The sequence below is a fragment of the Sporothrix brasiliensis genome (genome assembly GCF_000820605.1).
Source record: "Sporothrix brasiliensis 5110 chromosome Unknown Cont22, whole genome shotgun sequence".
In the NCBI taxonomy this organism is placed as follows: domain Eukaryota; kingdom Fungi; phylum Ascomycota; class Sordariomycetes; order Ophiostomatales; family Ophiostomataceae; genus Sporothrix; species Sporothrix brasiliensis.
The window spans coordinates 678,904-695,774 of record NW_024467141.1 but is presented as its reverse complement, the minus strand read 5'-3'; the positions used below and the strand labels follow the sequence as shown (position 1 = coordinate 695,774).

Genomic DNA, 16,871 nt, shown 5'->3' with positions numbered 1-16,871 from the left:
ATATGGACTCAAGCCAACAGAGGCCGCTTTGCTCGAGCCATCTTGAGACTTCAGAGTCTGTGGAACCGCTTTGGAGAGTCGATGCTCGGTACCTGGTTTGAGTTTGGGAATTCCAACCTCTTTGAGTGGTTCTTTGGGCTTTCGATACAAAGTCCACTCTCCTTGGCCATTCTTCCACGGGAAGCTGTTTGTCGGTCGTGAGCCCTTATGCTATTTCGTTAATTCGTACTCGTGCTGTGATATGCGTCGGCACCCCCTAGCCCGCTAACGTGCCCAGACCAGCACTAGATCCGCCGGGAGGGTCCCCGCCTAGCGCCGTGGGCCTGGGCCTGAACTCGAATGGTATCTTATCCGTGCTGTTGTTTTCCGCGGCGAACGAGGGCTTGATGCGAGCAAGAGCAACTGAAAAAAGGCCCGATGCGGTTGGCTGTAATACTAAGCGAGGTCGACGAAGTAACAAAGAAGAGGCTAAAGCATGGACACTGAACTACGACATGGCGCCAGAGGAACACATTGCGTAAGACATCGAGACGACGGCACTTGATGAACATCAATATTCGTACCGGGGCGACATCCGCGCTGCAGACCGCCCAAAGCGGTAAAAAGCAAGGTACCAGCAATCAAACGCCCCGAAAAGAGGAACTAAATTTTTTTTTTTTTTTTTTTTTTTTTTTTTTTAAAAAAAAAAAGTAGGGACACAGACCACCGAGCCAGGGGCTGCAACGAAAAGAGGCAAAGAGAGTCGATAATGCAAGAGGACGAGATTGCCGACGTTGACACTTTGAGAGTTCTCCACAACGAGTGACGATCGTTGACATGTCGCTCGGCATGGGACACAGACGTTGCTGCTTTGGGACGGTGTTGAGGCCTTTCCGACACTTTGCGTCTTTCGTGAGGTCGGGTGAGGTCGAGAGGTGTCTATCGACGCTCTTTTCAGCCATGGTCGATGGGCCCAGAGTCGTGTCCGGCCGCATTCCCGGTTGAATTTGGCGAAGCGAAAGGAATATTGGGAAAAAGAAGAGGCAAAACGAGGCGAGGCATTGAGGAAGCGAGGTGATGAACAGCACGACGTGGGGGAGTGTGAATCCATTGCGGTTCCGAAATGATAGGTTGATGTCCAGACACTGTTTTGCCAATGTGATGGTATGATATTGGTGATTATGGAGACGATCTTGTGACAGTACGAACAAAGTCTAATCTAACAGTTTCCTTTATTCCTCTAATGCTACCCGCGACGAGCGGTTTGCTCGGGCATGTGAATGTTTGCTTGCTGTGGTCGCTTGTGCTGCCGACGGAGCGGAGACAGAGACTGGAAGACGATGAACAGGCAGGTTGATCAGCCCAATGCCGAGTTGTTTGGACACGGCACATTTTTTTTTTTTATCTGCGTCACCAAGACGAGGGAAATCGACGACTGCAAACGACACACATTGTCGGGACGAAATAATGGTAGATTAAGACTGTCTCCGCGGTCGCAGCACATATGCGCCTCTGCACGTCTATCTGCATCTGCATGTCTGTGTCCTTTGCGTCTCTGAGCTGTCGTGTGCAGCCAGATTCCACGCTCCACGTTTCGTGTTTCCATGTGGTAGACACGCTTCAGTGTGCCGCTGTGCCAGTCCGGATTATGCCATGCCTGCGCGCATGGACAATTGTCGTTGGAGCGAGGTCCCCTTCTGCTGCATCGCCCGCCGCACTGACAGACCAAACCCCTCTTCCAGGCAAAAGGGAGGGCTGCCATTCTAGAATGGCCATCCAACGGCCTCCCAAGAACATCCGTTCGCACAACGGCCACGGCGAGGCGAAGTCGCCGTTTTGAGACGAAAGAGGGACTGTGCGGAGATCACGGCTGCACGATGGTTTATGCAAACAGGCATGTCGAGTGTGGGCGGGGAAACAGAGTACTGGTCAAGAGGCAAGAGACAAGTAGAGCAGGGGAGTGACGAAACATGCTGTTTCGCATAAGCCACGTCTCTTCTCGAAGACTTGTCGACTTTTCGACGTCGACTTCGATTTCGGCTTCGGCTTCGGCTTCGCTCCCGACGATCGTTGCTGTGCCGTAGACTGAGATCAACAAAGATCACGACCAAGACTCAAAAGGACGAAGGTCGAGAGTGCGATGCGCATGCTGTAATTCTGCAATGCCGTGGTCCTGTAGATGGACGAGCGTAAAGGCGAAAGCAAAACGCCAAAGCGACGCCTAGTGAGACCAAAAGAGCCAAAAGAGGGCGTCCAAAACATCCAATAACGCCATCCCCATTGCCTACCCTGTACGTACGCTGCCCTCGTCGCCTCTCACGTCCGGAGTTTCTGCGCCTGCGCCGCCGGCAGTCCCACATTCCCGCCGCCGGCCGGCCGCTCAATGCGCGTGTCGTGTGCCCGCCGGTCCACCGGCACAAACGCAAAGATGCCCGTGAGCTGGGCGCGCGCGGCCTCGAGCGCCTCGACGGCCTTCTTCATCTTGTCGGGCGACGTGTCGTCCACGACGTGCCGGCGGACAAAGAAGAGCCACTGGCGCGACGGGTCCACGCCGGCGCTGTTTGTGATCTGGTCCCAAGACGGGAGGGCCGCCAGGGGCGTTGGGGGGGTGCCCGGTGCGGCCGGTGCGGCGCTGGGCAGGCGGTGGTAGCGGGCGAGGACGTACTCGTTGCCGTTGCTGTAGAAGATGAAGGACTCTTCGATGAGTTCGGATTTGAAGCTGACGAGTTAGACGAGAACCAAAAAGCGAGCAGCGAGCGAAGCGAGGACCAAAAAAAGAACGTACCGGTAGCCGTTGTCGGTGAGAATGGCCGGCAGGTTGCGCGTCTCCGGCAGCTCGACTTTCTTGCGCTGCGTCACCAGCCGCGTGATGCCCGTGGTGCTGCTGCCGCCCGTCGGGTCGGGGATGTCGGTCCAGCGCAGCGTGCCCTGCGCGGCGCCCGACAGGATGGCGGCCGCCCCGGGCGACGTGGCCGGGCCCGGCGCGGCGCCGAGCTCGTCGCGGTTGACGGGGTAGCGCGCCTGCAGGACAAACGACTGCCGCACCATCTGCTGGTGCAGCTCGGTCCACAGGCGGCCCTGGGCCGGCTGGATGGGCTGCGGGATGGCGCGCTTGACGGCGAGCCCGCGGGGCTGCGGCGGTCCTGCAAAGTAGAGGATGCGGTGGACGGTGCCGCGGGCGGTCATGCCCGACAGGCCCTGGAGCAGGGCCTTGGCGCGCTCAATGTCGGCGTCGGGCACGACGGCCGTGAGGAAGAGCTCGTGCATGGCGGCTGGCGGTGGGATTCAACGGTTTCGGGGGTGTGGTGTGTCGTAGCAGTCTGGTGTCAAAGACGAGGTTCGAAACGTGAGCTTTAGCTTTTGGCGATGCGATGGGGCAGTGGGGCCTTAGCTGAGCAGCTAAAGCAGCTATGAGGAGCTGGGCGCTGTAGAGTGCAAAGACTTCAACTCAACGTATTGAGAGTGACAACATACAAGAACTGGGATGAACAGAATGCTTCTAGAAAAAGGGTCTTTAATTTATTTTTCTTATATGTCCATTTACTGACATTTGTCGCTGAGACGTCTTCTTAGGATACTCAATGTGTCGAAACCGCCTCACGTGACTTGGCGTTTCTACCAAACACAAACGACGCGTCTCTAGCACGACGCTCAACAAGAACGCTCCCTCAGACAGTACGGCCATTGCAATTTCAAAGAAGTTCATTGTGGCATTCCTCAGCTCCGAATGGGCCAAATTTGAGAACGCACGACGACCATGTCCCGGAGTCAACGGGCGAGTGCGGCAGCGGCTGCCAAGAGGATTGCGGTGCAGGCGGATCACGACGAGGCGGCGGATTATATTCACAGTGGCGGCGAGAAGAGGACGGCAAAGGCCATAGCAACACTACCGCGCCGACCTGCTGCCAAGCGAAAACGGGACTCGGCGTCGCCCGAGTACGAGGATGTCGAGGACGAAAACGAAAACGAAGACGAAGACAACGAAGACGTCGATGACGATGACAATGACAGTGAAGCGGAAGCCATGCAAAGAAAGAACCGCATCCCGGTCTCGAAGAGGTTGACGGTGGGCACGCCTGTTGTCAAGAAGGCCAAAAAAGCAAGGCGAGCAACAAACACCAACGACACGTTCCCTCTCGAGCAGCGCCTATTCTCTCGAGCTGGCCGTCCTGCCACGGGCAACGGCGTGGTGCCGCCCGCCTGTTGCCCTCCCGAGCGCCGCCACACCGTCGACTACCACCGGCCCCTGCTCCTGGACGGCGCCGACGGCCGCCGGGCACGCGATGCACTGCTCGCCTGGTACGACCGCGTCAGCGCGGCGCGCGGCATGCCGTGGCGGCGGCCGTGGGTGGATCCGACGGCGGGCCTCGGCGGCGACGATGCGCAGGCCCGCACGGCGCTGGCCCGCCGCGCGTACGAGGTCTGGATCAGCGAGATCATGGCCCAGCAGACGCGCATTGCCGTCGTCATTGGCTACTGGACGCGCTGGATGGCGCGGTGGCCGACCATGGCGGCGCTGGCCGCGGCCTCGGCCGACGACGTCTTGCAGGCGTGGAGCGGCCTCGGGTACTACAGCCGCGCCTCGCGCGTGCACGAGGCGGCCCGGCTGGTGGCGGCGGATCCCGTGCTGCGCGGGCTGCTGCCGCCCGACGTCGCCACGCTCGCGTCGCGCATTCCGGGCGTCGGGCGGTACACGGCGGGCGCGGTGTCGGCCATTGTGTATGGGCGGGCGGCGCCCATGGTGGACGGCAACGTGATGCGCGTGCTGAGCCGGCAGCTGGGGGTGTTTGCGGACAGCAAGGCGGACAAGGCGCTGGTGGACCTGCTGTGGGCGGCGGCGGAGGCGCTGGTGCAGGCGGTGGCGCGGGATGGACCGACAGAGGGTGGTGATGCGGCGGGCGCAACAGACGACGAAGAACAGCTACAGCTACAGCCTGCCGTGAGCGACCGCCCCGGCCGCTGGGGCCAGGCCCTGATGGAGCTGGGCAGCACGGTGTGCGCGCCAAAGCCGGACTGTGCGGCGTGCCCCATCCGTTCGACGTGCCGGGCGTACGCTGAAGGGCTGGTGCTGCACGCGAGAAACACCACGGGGACGGTCCCGCCGCCTCTCGTAACGACCGAGAATGGCAATGGCCCTGGCGACGACGATGTGTGTGACCTCTGCGAGCAGTTCCCCGAACTCGACGAGGAGGAGGCTGCTGCTCTCGCCCGGGCCGACAAGAACAAGGACACGAAGCCGGACGACAAGGTGACGACATCGCCATTTTTTGACGTGGAGGATGCCGCAGCTGGCGTCAAGAAGCTCAGCAGAGAGGCGCTGGCCACGGTTGTCAGCCACGCGCGGACCTTTCCGCTGCGGCGACCCAAGAAGCCCGTCCGCGAGGTGGAGACGCTGGTGTGTGCTGTCCGACTGAAGACGCTGCAGAACAAGGGCCACGGCTTGTACCTCTTGCACCAGCGGCCAGCCAAGGGCCTGTTGGCAAGTCTCTGGCAGCTGCCGAGCCACGATCTGCCGGCGGCGCTCGACGGGAAAGCGGCACGCCGGAAGGCGGCCGAGGCGTTTGTGACGCGGTGGTTGACGGACGGCGAAGAGGATGGTCGATCCAAGGCCAAGAATGGCACGTCAAGGGGAGGAACTTGCGCAGCCGCGACAGCACCGCTACGCATCACCCAAGCCACAGAGCTGGGCACCGTCCCGTGGCTGTTCTCGCACCTGCGGCAGACAATGCACGTGTACCTTTTTGACGTGGCGCCAGAGGACCGTGGCAGTATCAACCGGTCCAATCTGCCGACACCCGCGTCGTGCTGCTGGGCAACGGCGGCAGAGGCGGAGAAGAAGTACTCGATGGGCACGGGCATGCGCAAGTGCTGGGCTCTTGTGAGGGAGGCGGTTGAGTGATGTTCCGTGGGATTTATTTTGAATATGAACTTTTTTTTCGGCCATTTTAACATATTTGAAGACAGTGGACTCATACGACCACCGTTTCCTCTTTGGCTCTATCTGCCTTCATTCTGGTTTACCGTGTTCATCCCCCTACTTCCCTTGCCGCCCATCACGCTCACTCTTTGGTACACTTTGGCTTGTTGGCGGTCGAGGACGACGGCGACGGTGCCGGCCCCGTCGACGACTGCACCGTGCCGCACACCACGCCGTCGGTAAAGCACGGCACCCCTTGCTCGGCCGTGATCCACTCGGCCAGATCGACCGTCCACAGCGTCGTGCCCTGGCTGGCCGTGCAGTTGCAGGCCATGAGGGAGTCGCCGGTGTTGGGCAGCACGCAGTCGCGGCAGGTCGAGGAGAAGCTGACGGGGGCGGCGTTTCTACACGAGGCGCCAGTCAGCGGCGGCCGTCACACGTTAGGAGTACTTTAGGACTTGGGGAGGCACGGTGACGCGGAGGCACCACGCATGGGACTGGGACACGTACGACGGATGCGCCGGCTGGATGCCCTGCGTCGACGCGACGAGGGAGCTGTCCAGCGCCAGCAGCGACACCACGGACGACTGCGGCGACGGCCCGGCACAGCGTGTCCACAGGGACAGCTCGCCGCCCGCAACAAGATACTCGAGCCGCCATTCGGGACAGAGATCGGTGAAGGGAAAGGCCGGGTCGGGGGGTGCTGGGCGGTCGACGCCAATGCGAAGGCCGTAGGGCGGTTCGGCAATGGCGGCGGCCACGCCAAGGAGGAGCGGAAGAACGGCTGTGATGGGATGCATGCTGCTGAGATGTGGCAGGTGTGATGTGAAAGGCTGGTTGCTTGCGTGGTCTGTTTGACTGAAGCCTGTCTGGGTGTTCTCATTCACAAGGCCATGGTCTGGCTTTATGTTTCTTTGGCTTTCTCTCTGAGGTCCCCTGGTTGTTCCATTGCTTGACGCGTATACTGCTTTCAGATTTCGCCGACGCGTGACGGCTGATGTGAGTCTAAGTTGACGGGGATACAAACTGGAGCAGACAGGCACAAAGACGCAGAAGCGACACAAACTAAAGTGAGTCGAGTGGCATTGAAGAGTGATTTGAGCGAAGCCACCCTCGGCAATTAGATTGAGTTGTTGCACAGCGTTGGGTTTGACTCTGTTGTCTTCTCTCTCTGTCTTCCATTTCGGCCGAAGAAAGCGCCCTTCGCCTCTTTCGACGAGACATCAATATCGCAGTCTTTCTTGACGGCTGTTGCATAAACCAATAAATCACACACCCCTTCAGTTGCAGACGGTGTTCCTGGTTGTTCTTTCTTTTATGCCGGCCTCGCAGACGTCAAGGTCGACGAGACCTTGCTTTGGTGCGACGCTGCCCAGTTGTCTTCTTTATCTCTGTTGTTTTTCCTTTTTGTTCATTTTTACTTTTCCACATCCTTCTTCACTACAAGATCGTGGCCTACTTGAAAGCCTCGCCCTCTTTTTTGTTAACTCCTACCTGTTCCTCTTTGACATATCATCGTCCTGCAGGGCTGCAGACATGACTGTGTACGGTCTACGGCGTTTCGCCTCGCCTTTTGTGACCGGATTTATGGACGGTAAATCCGCTCTTCGATGCCCCGGGCCAACGAGAGAGGCTGAGAAGATCGACTTGCGAGAAAGGCCGACGGAGTCTGCTTCGCGTTGCGGACTTACTGCCGGTGCATTTTGGTGTCGAACGTTGTGATTGGCTGGCTGTGGAAGTCTTGACTTACACGCAATTGCTCCCATGCATTACTGTAATTGTTGTTTGGGACCTCGGGTTTGTCGTACATGCTCGCCCTGTCAACTCATGTCCTTGCCGGTCATGGCGATGTTAGGCACGTTGTCCCCATAGGTCGATGCCTGGCCGAGCCAAGCTGCCACTGAAACGCGTCGACGGAAACTACCAACAATCCGATGCTATTTTCCACGGAATTTTCGCATCTCGCCCGAGGATGGTGCTCCGTCGGCAAGACCCATTTCCGATCTGAAGAGATGCTGTATATTGCGTGACAGCTGGTGATGGGACATTGGATTGAGATGTGCAATGCAGTCGACAGCGTGATGATCAGACCCTGCAGCCTGTCAACTTGCGGCCATATTCACTCCTGTGCGTTTTGTGACGATGCATGGTGCTGTTAGTAGTTGGACTCGTAGTTGTATATAAGCGTCATGGTCGTCCACTTCGTTTGGATCATCGTGATGTTGATCGTGCAAACACTCCATCGACTACACTCCTCTCTGCCTTGACCGACTTCCTTTTCTCCATCTGCACATCTCGAAACCACCTCCATCATGACATCCTCCGTCTCTCTCGAGCTGCCGCCGCGCAGCATTGGCTTCGGCCGGCTCTTCCTCGACTCGCAGTTCATGCACTACGCCAAGTGGCCGCCCAAGTCGACCAACCTGCACGGCCAGACGGCCATTGTCACGGGCGCGTCGGCGGGTCTCGGCCTCGAAGCGTCGCGCCAGCTGCTCGACGTGGGGCTGTCGCGGCTCGTGGTGGCCGTCCGCTCCGTCGACCGAGGCGAGGCCGCCGCCGCGGCGCTGCGCACGTCGTTCCCGCGGGCGCGCATCGACGTGTGGCATCTCGAGATGGAGTCGTACACGTCGGTGCAGGCGTTTGCCGCGCGCGTGGCGGCCGAGCTGCCGCGGGTCGACGTGGTCCTCCTCAACGCCGGCATCGTCAGCGACGCGTTCCAGCGGTCGGCCGAGACGGGCCACGAGCGCGTCGTCCAGGTCAACTACCTGTCGACGTTTTTGCTGGCCATCCTGCTGCTGCCGACGCTCACGGCCAAGGCCCGCACGAGTGGCACCGGCACCCCCGCGCGCCTGACGATTGTCAACTCGGGCGTGGCCCTGGGCTCCCAGCACCCGTGGGACGCGACCCGCCCGCTGCTGGCGTCCTTTGACGACACGGCCCGCCAGCCCTGGAACGGCGTCGAGCGCTACTGGTCGTCCAAGCTGCTGGGCCAGCTGCTGTTCATCAAGCTGTTTCCGCTGGTCCGCACCGACGACGTCGTCTTCAACCTCGTCGACCCGGGCCTCGTCCGCGGCACGCTGCTGAACCGCGACACCGCGCAGCGCGGCAAGGCCGTGGCGCTGGCCCTCTGGCTGGTCAAGGCCGTGACGGGCCGCAGCCTCAAGGCCGGCGGGTCGACGTACGTGGACGCGGCCGTGGTCAAGGGCCAGGAGACGCACGGCTGCTTCATCATGGACTGGCAAGTGCGGCCGTTTGCCGACTTTGCATACACGGCCAAGGGCAAGGAGAACATGGAGGTGCTGTGGCAGGAGACGCTGGCCGAGTTCAAGTTTGCCGGCGTCGAAGACATTCTGGCGTCGCTGCAGAAGTGAGGGTGCAGAGGTTGATTTACTTTGATTTTGATACCTGGGTACGGCAGGTGTCGTTGATTAGTTGGTTTTATTAGTTTTATTATTGTGTGTCCATCAGATTACATTATTTGTAGAACGCATCGTCCCTCCGCAGCTGGCCCTCCTGGCTGGACCCGTCGTCGCACAGCGCAACACGGATGCTACACATGTCGCCCTCCTTTGACGTTGTCTCACGTGCTGTCCGCACGGTCTGCTGACTGCCCACAGACCGCAACGCGCGCTCGTCGTCGTCGTCGTCGATGCCGTGCTCCACATCGCGGCGGTGCTTCGTCGGCTGCTCCCTGCGCACCACGCTCTGCATCTCCTCTCCGCCGCCAGCACCGGCACCGTCGGCCGTCCGCACATCCGTCCCGCCGCCCGTGCCGGCCGACACGATGTAGTGGCGCAGCGTCAGCTGGTGCGCGTCGCGCAGCAGCACGCGCAGCACGGGGATCGAGGCGGCCATGATGGTGACGGCGGACTCGGCGGCGCCCCAGACGACGAGCGGCAGCATGACGTAGGTAAAGTCGGGCGACGACAGGGTGGGGATCTGCGAGGTCTTGACGATGGCGGTGGCGCCGGCGACGACGCCGAGGCTCATGGCGACGGCGACGCCGAGCTTCTCGGGGCGGCGCATCTGCAGCTGCCACACAATCTTCCACGGCAGCAGCGCCAGCACAAAGTCCATGACGGCCGAGTAGCCGGCGGCAAAGACGCCGTAGATGGGGTAGACCTGCGGCGCCCAGCAGGTGCCGGGCACGGCCGGGTTCCACGTCTTGGCGACGGGCGCGCAGCGCACCCACAGAAACAGCGCGTTGAGGCCCATGGCCACGTTCATGCTGCCCATCGCCAGCCACAGCAGCGCGCGCAGCCGCGGATGCCCCGACAGCAGCCGCAGCAGCGTCAGCGCAAACGACGTCTTGCTCCAGACGGCGGCCAGGATCGAAAAGGTGCCCGTCAGGTTGCCGAGCAGGCCCAGCCGGCCAAAGTGCGCCGGGTCGACGTCCCAGACGTGCTGGCCCTCGCCCAGCGCAATGGACCACGTCGACAGCGCGACCGACGCCGCCAGCGCCGCCCACGCGAGCACCATGACGTGGTCGTCCCACCAGAGCCGCCGCCGCGTGCAGAGCTTGCAGAGCAGGCGGGCGACCAGGAACGCGAGCGACAGCGCCGCCAGGCACCAGATGGAGAGCAGCGTCGACCGCCGCTTGTCGTCGTGCGGCAGGTTGGCGTACGCTGCCGGGGGAGGGACGCCGCCGTCTGTTGCGTTGGACGACATGCTGAGAGGCGATGTGATGAAGGGGTGAAGAGGCAAATGAGAGGGCCGGAGACCTGGACGAGACGAGGGAAGACAAACGATAGAAGAGAGAAACGAGACAGGAAAAGAGAGAACAGAAGAGGCCTATGGACGGTCTTCGTCAGATATAAATGGTACTCCACAGAAAAAGGGAGAAACAGCCAAGGAAACGAGGCATGAGAGACACGGTGCATGGGTTCTGGGATGGTGAGAAGCGATCTCGTCGATTGTATTTATCGACAGAACGAGACCAGAGCATTCTGTGGATTTCGCTTTCTGGTCGCATGGCATGCAGGGACAGGACATATCGACAAAGTGTGGGGAAGAGAGGCCCAGGCTGGCCGTGGCCCAAGATCCATCCCAATATTGGCCGACGCCGCCCGTCCACGCCTGGTTGTGTGCCACACTTTGTGCATTGTCGTGTCTTTTGCGCTTTTGCTTCAGTCGTCCGTCAGCCAGCCACGGCGCAGGGCAGGGTCCAACCGCCAAGCGGATAAGGTCAGGAGAGGAGTTGAAAGTGTACAGCAGTGTATGAAATATGTACGAAAATGTGCACCCAACGACAACAACGCACTCGTACAGCGCCCGAGAGCGCGTGACGAACCACTGTTGACTGTTGTTTGGGAGCATGTCGTGATCCTCCGTGCGCGAGGGCGAAAGGTGTGGACGGCGTGCTGGCGCAGTCTTGGTTCCCCCGTATTCTTGGTGGCAGCGGTGCATCGACCTCCTCCTCCTGTACCAAATACGCTTATTAAAGTAAACAATTCTCCGGGACGGCCATCCTTGTGAAAATGTTTACGGTCTAGTTTTGGCGGTATTGTAAATGTGTGGCTGGTTTCTTTCTCTCTCCTCTTTGCCTTCTCCTCTCCGCATTAGCGTTGCTTTCTGCATGTTGCACGGTCGGGACTCGACAGAAGAGGAACAAAAAGGCCAAAGATCCCAGCTAGATCTGCGGCAACACGGACCTTTTCTGTTGCCTTTTCTGTTGTCTTTTCTGTTTCCGTCTTCCTTTTCTGTCTTCTCGCCGTTGGACCTTTTTTTTCTCATCCTTCTTACGGTCGTCTGCAGGTCGGCACACACAAGCCAAAAGAGGACGAAAAGGAGACGAAAAGAGGACCAGCAGCAAGATGCAAACTTTACAATACCTTGAGAGATGCTACAACACAAACGCAACGTACACTCGACGACCCGCGAGCCATGCATGCACGTGCGGGCGAGCGAAATGGCCCCTGTTCTGCGTTGTGCGGGCGCGTGGTTGGTCCTGCGCACGGCCATTGCTTTACAATATTTGACCGTGTTGAGAAAAAAAATGCTGTTCACGTCAACGTATAGACTCTGAAAGACTGACCAACCTGAACAGGAACAAATCCGGTCGACGCTCTGTTTCCCCGCCCCAGGACACACCAAACACGAATCATATCTGGCCTGCTATGATCGCCGACTAGATCGAAACACTGGAGAAGCACCGACGGAGCAAACCAAAAGAAATGCAGTGCAGAAAATGCAGCACAGAAACACAAACACAGAAATAAAGCTGCGGGGTGCATCGGCTTGATACACATCCAATGCACGGCAGGTCTCTGACCGCGTCTGTTTCCCGTTTCTGTGGACCGTGTATGTTGTACTTCGTACCGGAAAAGCGTTTTCATAACGAACCAGGTATGCCAATATACCGGCCCTGGAGGGACGAGTCTGCGAGACGAGGCGGGGTTTGGCAGAGTCGTCCTTTGCGTTGGTCGTCCTTTGCGAGCGAAAAGGTGTGTATGCGCTTTGACGCTCCCACTGGACGCAGCAGCCACACAAGTTCCCCACGTTGACTGGCACTCAGCTCTCGATAGACCCTTCCTTGCCCCTTTGCCCCTTTGCCCCTTTGCCCCTTTCGACGCCAGGACCGTACGTCCCAGGGCGTGTCGTCGTTGGTCACTGGATCTTGAGGGGCAATAAGGCTCGGGCCTCGCGTCGAGGTGGCTGCTTCATCAATTAAGATGGGATGGGATTTGTGCATGTTCCTTCTTGGGGTGGCAGATGGTGAACCTTCCCTTGACCAAGCTGGGCATGAGCCTCTGCAATACAAAACGAGAGGGTGCCGACACATGGCAAGCTAATTCGAACCTTTGCAATTTGTTTCTACGGCGCAATACCATCAAGCAATGCCATCAAACACGAATGTCTCTCTCTCAAACCGCCTAACCGCCTCGCAAATTGGCCCTACTTCTTACCACCCTCCACTGTTCGCTTTGTCCCCAGGACCACTCCAATCGTCGCGTCCCAGACGGTGGCGCCGCCGAGGCACAGGACTGTCGCAAACAGCTGCACCAGCGCCCACAGCCACGCGCCCGCGCTGAGCGTAAAGAACTTGAACACCTCGTTGACCTGGTAGTGGTCCTCGTGCCGCGCAATGTAGTACCGTGTCCGCGGCGGCTGGTGCGCCGCGTCCGTGCCGGGGACGCCGTTGACCTGCCGGTTGCGCGCTGTGTTGGGTTCGTGTCCTTGCTGTCCTTGTGCTTGCTGTCCTTGCTGTGCGGCCTGGGCGTGCTGCGCCGCCACCGCCGCATAGCTGTTGCCGTCGTGCCCCTGGCCGTCCACGACCGCGGCGAGGTGCAGCTCCACGACCAGCCGCACATGCGCCGCGTACAGCGGCACAAACCACAGCGCAAACCGCTGGTGCATCGCCACGTACAGCCGGTGCTGCGCCGCGTCCCACGCCACCGACTCGATGCCCAGCACAATCTGCGGGCTCAGGATCTTGTACCACCGGAAGATGGCCGCAATCAGCCGCCGGGAGTTGACGCGGTCGGCCGCCTGCGCGCCGCCGTGCCGCTCCACCAAGTCGACGAGGCGGTCCGGCGCGTGCTGGCGGACGCTCTCCTTGCCGGAGCCCGAGCCAAAGCCGGGCACGCGGCACAGCGGGTGCACAAACTCGGCGTCGGGGAGGTAGTACCGGCGGATGGCGGCCTGCTGTTCGGCCGGCGGCTGCGTGCACAGCGTCTGGATGACGTCGCGGATTTCTTGCGCTGTGCAATGAGCGCGTTTGTTAGTGGATGGTCCAAGGTCCGGCGATGCAAGGGGTGCTGGACAGCATACCTGGGTGCTCCATGTTGTGCTGTTGCTTCTGCAATTGTTTCGATTTGATTCTTGAGTTGACGATATGGAAAGAAACAGAGTCGGAATGTTTTTGTCTTTACAGCTTTGCAGCTTTGCAATCACATGCCTTTGGGTCGGTGCTTTTGTCCGTCGATGACGTCAGCTGGAGCCGCCAGTAGCGCTAATGACGGCTCCCCTAGAAGCTACAGCTGCACGCTATTTACGACCTCTTTCATTAGCAACATGGAGAGGTATTTCATCAGCTGTAAAAGGTGGTGATATTCTCGATCATTAGGTAATGTTGTTATTCTTAGCTATCTGCTTAATTTCGAACAGTTCGGCGGGCATTCTGTACAAATAATGGCGGTGTTCTGGGACACAGGCAATTCCACACCATGAGCAACTTTGCATCCGTTGTCCAGTCAAGTGGCCATACAGAAGTACACAGAATTCAACTCAGCAGCGTCCAAAGCCTCCCAGTGGGGCGACCGAATCCCGCGAGCAGGCAATCATCTCGTTCTCCACGTCAACTGTGTATCTTATGTGTCTGGAATGCCCCCTCTGGGTTAACGCCGAATTGTCGACCTCGCCGCGGTCTCCAAGGTTTGTGACCTAATATTAAACGTCAGTACATTGGATATGTTGTGAGATGGTTCATTTTTATTGCATTATAAGAACACACGACTGGAGATATATCTGGTAGTTTTGCACCGCACCCCGTCCCTTACACAAGACATCCCGCGTCTTTCAACCGCCAGAACAAGAGGTTTGACGAAATATGCCTCACCTAAGGATGTACTGGTCAGGTGCCTTATCACGTGCAGGAAATAGGGGTAATTGTGGGACTATTTTTGGGAGATGAAAACCATGGAATTCGGGGGCACTTTTGTGAAAAACATGGCGATGTTCTACAACACACGCAATACCACATACAATTAAGGAACTCTGAAATACATTACCCAATCTAATGGCCATATACTGAATTCAACAACTTTTCGGGCATATTGGGCCAGTTTTTTGCAAAAAGCTCCACTACGGTCGGCGGTGCGTTCCGAGTAAACTGACACTAAATCACTTGTACTGGCACATACCGACCACTGTTTCATCGAATAGCTTACCATCTCTGTAGCTGTCTATGATGGCCGGGCCGGCTACCTTGGCCAGGAGATTCCTGCCGATAAACAACGACCGGACTGGACGGCGAGCCCTACTCTACGGAGCCTGATTAAAAAGTTGAATTGGATCATTGGGGAGTGGGAGAAAGAGATGGTCAAATACAGCAGAGCCGTAGGTGACTTCTCGTCTGACGTAACCAAGAATCTACACTAAACTTGACTTGTGGTATTGCTGCCGTACAATGCGGATGCTGTTCGCTTCAAAGGGATGGAGGATATTGTGTGTTGGTACTCCTTTGTCAAAGTCGATATGTTTAAATTAAGACCTCGAACTTGGCTTGCATATTTCCATTTTTTAATATTTTATCGACCCTGACTCGGTCCTGACTGTATCAAATTTCTGTCTCTGGAACCGTGACGCCTTCTTCCCTTCAAGGGAGCTGGATGTTGCTCTTTAACAAACGCACGATTCTGATGGCTGAAACTATCTCCCAAACATCACAGCGCCCTTATCCCGCGGGACACCATCGTCTTTTACAACATACTCTGTACATATTCCTCTTCTATACTTGGATTCCCTTTACTTGAAACAACATCTTTTTGCTATTCATAGAAGGCTTTGTTGAGGCCCCGCCCAGCGGACAGTGCCTCGTTGGGAGATGTTTGCCCGTGAGGCCCATGAAAGCGGCCAAGCGGCAACAGTTGGGGGCCATCAGGCGAACAACGACGTTGCATGGGCGCGTAAATATGAGGACATCGGGTACCAGGTTCGACCTCAGCGGCTGCTGCCTAATGGGCAGAGGTATGCCTTGTGTATTTAATTCTTCTTGTGGCCTCTCAATTCCTTGCGTCATTTCTTGGTGTCACCTTCTTTTCTATTTATCTTACCATTCTTCAGTTCACCATCTCCACCAGCAGCAAGTCGTCAGCATCAAAAAACCAGAATCACCAACACCAACGTACCAACATGGACAAGGCAACAACCAGCCGAGACAGCGCCCAGTCTGGCGACCGCTCGTCCCAATCCACGGACACGTTTTCTGTCCCCAGCTCGTCTGGCGCCATTCCGTCGACCGTCGTCGCTCCCAAGGCCAGCCATCTGCGTGCAGAGGCGGCCCCGACCAACACAGCGGCTGTATCCAGCACTGCAGCGCCAACCGTGAGCCGCTGGAGCGACGGGACCTTTGGTTCTGCGGCCGGCGGCAGCGATGCCCCGTCCACGACGTCGGGGGGCTCTGGTCCAGCGGGTAGCTTGAGCACCTACAGCGGCAAATCGGCCCAGGCAACCACGGCTCAAGCGGCCACTGCGACGGTGGTAGACTTGGGTGCGGCTCGCCAGCCCCAGCACAACGCTGGATCTACCAACCGCACCCCATATCAAGCTCCGAAAGTCGATAGCTCACAGGTCGTTGCAGAAATTACCAATGCCAACCCCGTCTATTTGAAGATGGTGCTCTCGAGCGGTGAGAAATCCCGTTTGGTGAGGGAAAGGACCCAATTCAAAAATAAGCCTACATAGTTTGGAAGTTTGTAGTATTTTAGTTAAACAGCCTCGGCAGCCTAGATAGAACCCAGAACTACGCTGTACTCTTCCTTGAGCCATCTACTGTAACAACTCTCTTGCAGCTTTTAAATAAAGGCCGCCTTGACCAGTTACAGAAGGGTTCTGGCGCCTGGGCGACAATTTCCCGGCACCCAGCAACCCCCGCAATGTTAATTAGCACGCAGAATTCAGTGTCATCACTTTAGACGCATTGATATTGCCCGTTTACCGTCTGTCCGTAATTAAATGTCGACATGTATGGTCGTGTTCCGTCAAGCATTTGTTGGAAATTCAATGGTACTTCAGGGCTGTTGTCTAGCCTTAGTGTTAGTGGGCTCTCTATTTTGCCAGTTTGCATAGCGGTCTAGTACACAATAGTTTCTGGAGCATTTAATCAATGATTAGTCATCCAAGATTCCTCATGCTCATTGGTTGTCACTTTCAGGGGCGGATGGAGTTGCGGCTGATGGACATCATCAAAAACTAAATAACTGTCGAGCAAGTGGACACGGTCTGAACACCGCGCATTTGGCAGCTCCTTTCGCCC

General features: G+C 58.0%; 7 protein-coding genes across 7 annotated transcripts; 3 read left to right on the top strand and 4 right to left on the bottom strand.

The window, feature by feature from the left end:
- Positions 1 to 2,295: 2,295 nt before the first annotated feature.
- On the bottom strand, positions 2,296 to 3,246 carry SPBR_08597 (uncharacterized protein; the record flags this gene model as incomplete). The annotated part of the gene is made up of 2 exons (XM_040766835.1): positions 2,296 to 2,698; positions 2,765 to 3,246. 2 exons carry the CDS (start codon positions 3,244 to 3,246, stop codon positions 2,296 to 2,298), a joined length of 885 nt encoding a protein of 294 aa, XP_040614474.1.
- A 490-nt stretch (positions 3,247 to 3,736) lies between these two features.
- SPBR_08888 (A/G-specific adenine glycosylase) lies at positions 3,737 to 5,878 on the top strand (the record flags this gene model as incomplete). Its single annotated transcript, XM_040767014.1, has 1 exon — positions 3,737 to 5,878. One exon carries the CDS (start codon positions 3,737 to 3,739, stop codon positions 5,876 to 5,878), a length of 2,142 nt encoding a protein of 713 aa, XP_040614473.1.
- A 160-nt stretch (positions 5,879 to 6,038) lies between these two features.
- SPBR_08905 (uncharacterized protein) lies at positions 6,039 to 6,696 on the bottom strand (the record flags this gene model as incomplete). Its single annotated transcript, XM_040767031.1, has 2 exons — positions 6,039 to 6,300; positions 6,407 to 6,696. 2 exons carry the CDS (start codon positions 6,694 to 6,696, stop codon positions 6,039 to 6,041), a joined length of 552 nt encoding a protein of 183 aa, XP_040614472.1.
- A 1,512-nt stretch (positions 6,697 to 8,208) lies between these two features.
- Positions 8,209 to 9,267, top strand: SPBR_08896 (short-chain dehydrogenase/reductase family protein; the record flags this gene model as incomplete). The annotated part of the gene is made up of 1 exon (XM_040767022.1): positions 8,209 to 9,267. The coding sequence occupies one exon, from the start codon at positions 8,209 to 8,211 to the stop codon at positions 9,265 to 9,267; it is 1,059 nt and encodes a 352-aa protein (XP_040614471.1).
- A 103-nt stretch (positions 9,268 to 9,370) lies between these two features.
- Positions 9,371 to 10,564, bottom strand: SPBR_08519 (uncharacterized protein; the record flags this gene model as incomplete). The annotated part of the gene is made up of 1 exon (XM_040766757.1): positions 9,371 to 10,564. One exon carries the CDS (start codon positions 10,562 to 10,564, stop codon positions 9,371 to 9,373), a length of 1,194 nt encoding a protein of 397 aa, XP_040614470.1.
- A 2,226-nt stretch (positions 10,565 to 12,790) lies between these two features.
- Positions 12,791 to 13,679, bottom strand: SPBR_08617 (uncharacterized protein; the record flags this gene model as incomplete). The annotated part of the gene is made up of 2 exons (XM_040766855.1): positions 12,791 to 13,596; positions 13,667 to 13,679. The coding sequence occupies 2 exons, from the start codon at positions 13,677 to 13,679 to the stop codon at positions 12,791 to 12,793; spliced, it is 819 nt and encodes a 272-aa protein (XP_040614469.1).
- Positions 13,680 to 15,748: 2,069 nt separating this feature from the next.
- SPBR_08669 (uncharacterized protein) lies at positions 15,749 to 16,502 on the top strand (the record flags this gene model as incomplete). The annotated part of the gene is made up of 2 exons (XM_040766907.1): positions 15,749 to 16,244; positions 16,441 to 16,502. The coding sequence occupies 2 exons, from the start codon at positions 15,749 to 15,751 to the stop codon at positions 16,500 to 16,502; spliced, it is 558 nt and encodes a 185-aa protein (XP_040614468.1).
- Positions 16,503 to 16,871: the final 369 nt, after the last annotated feature.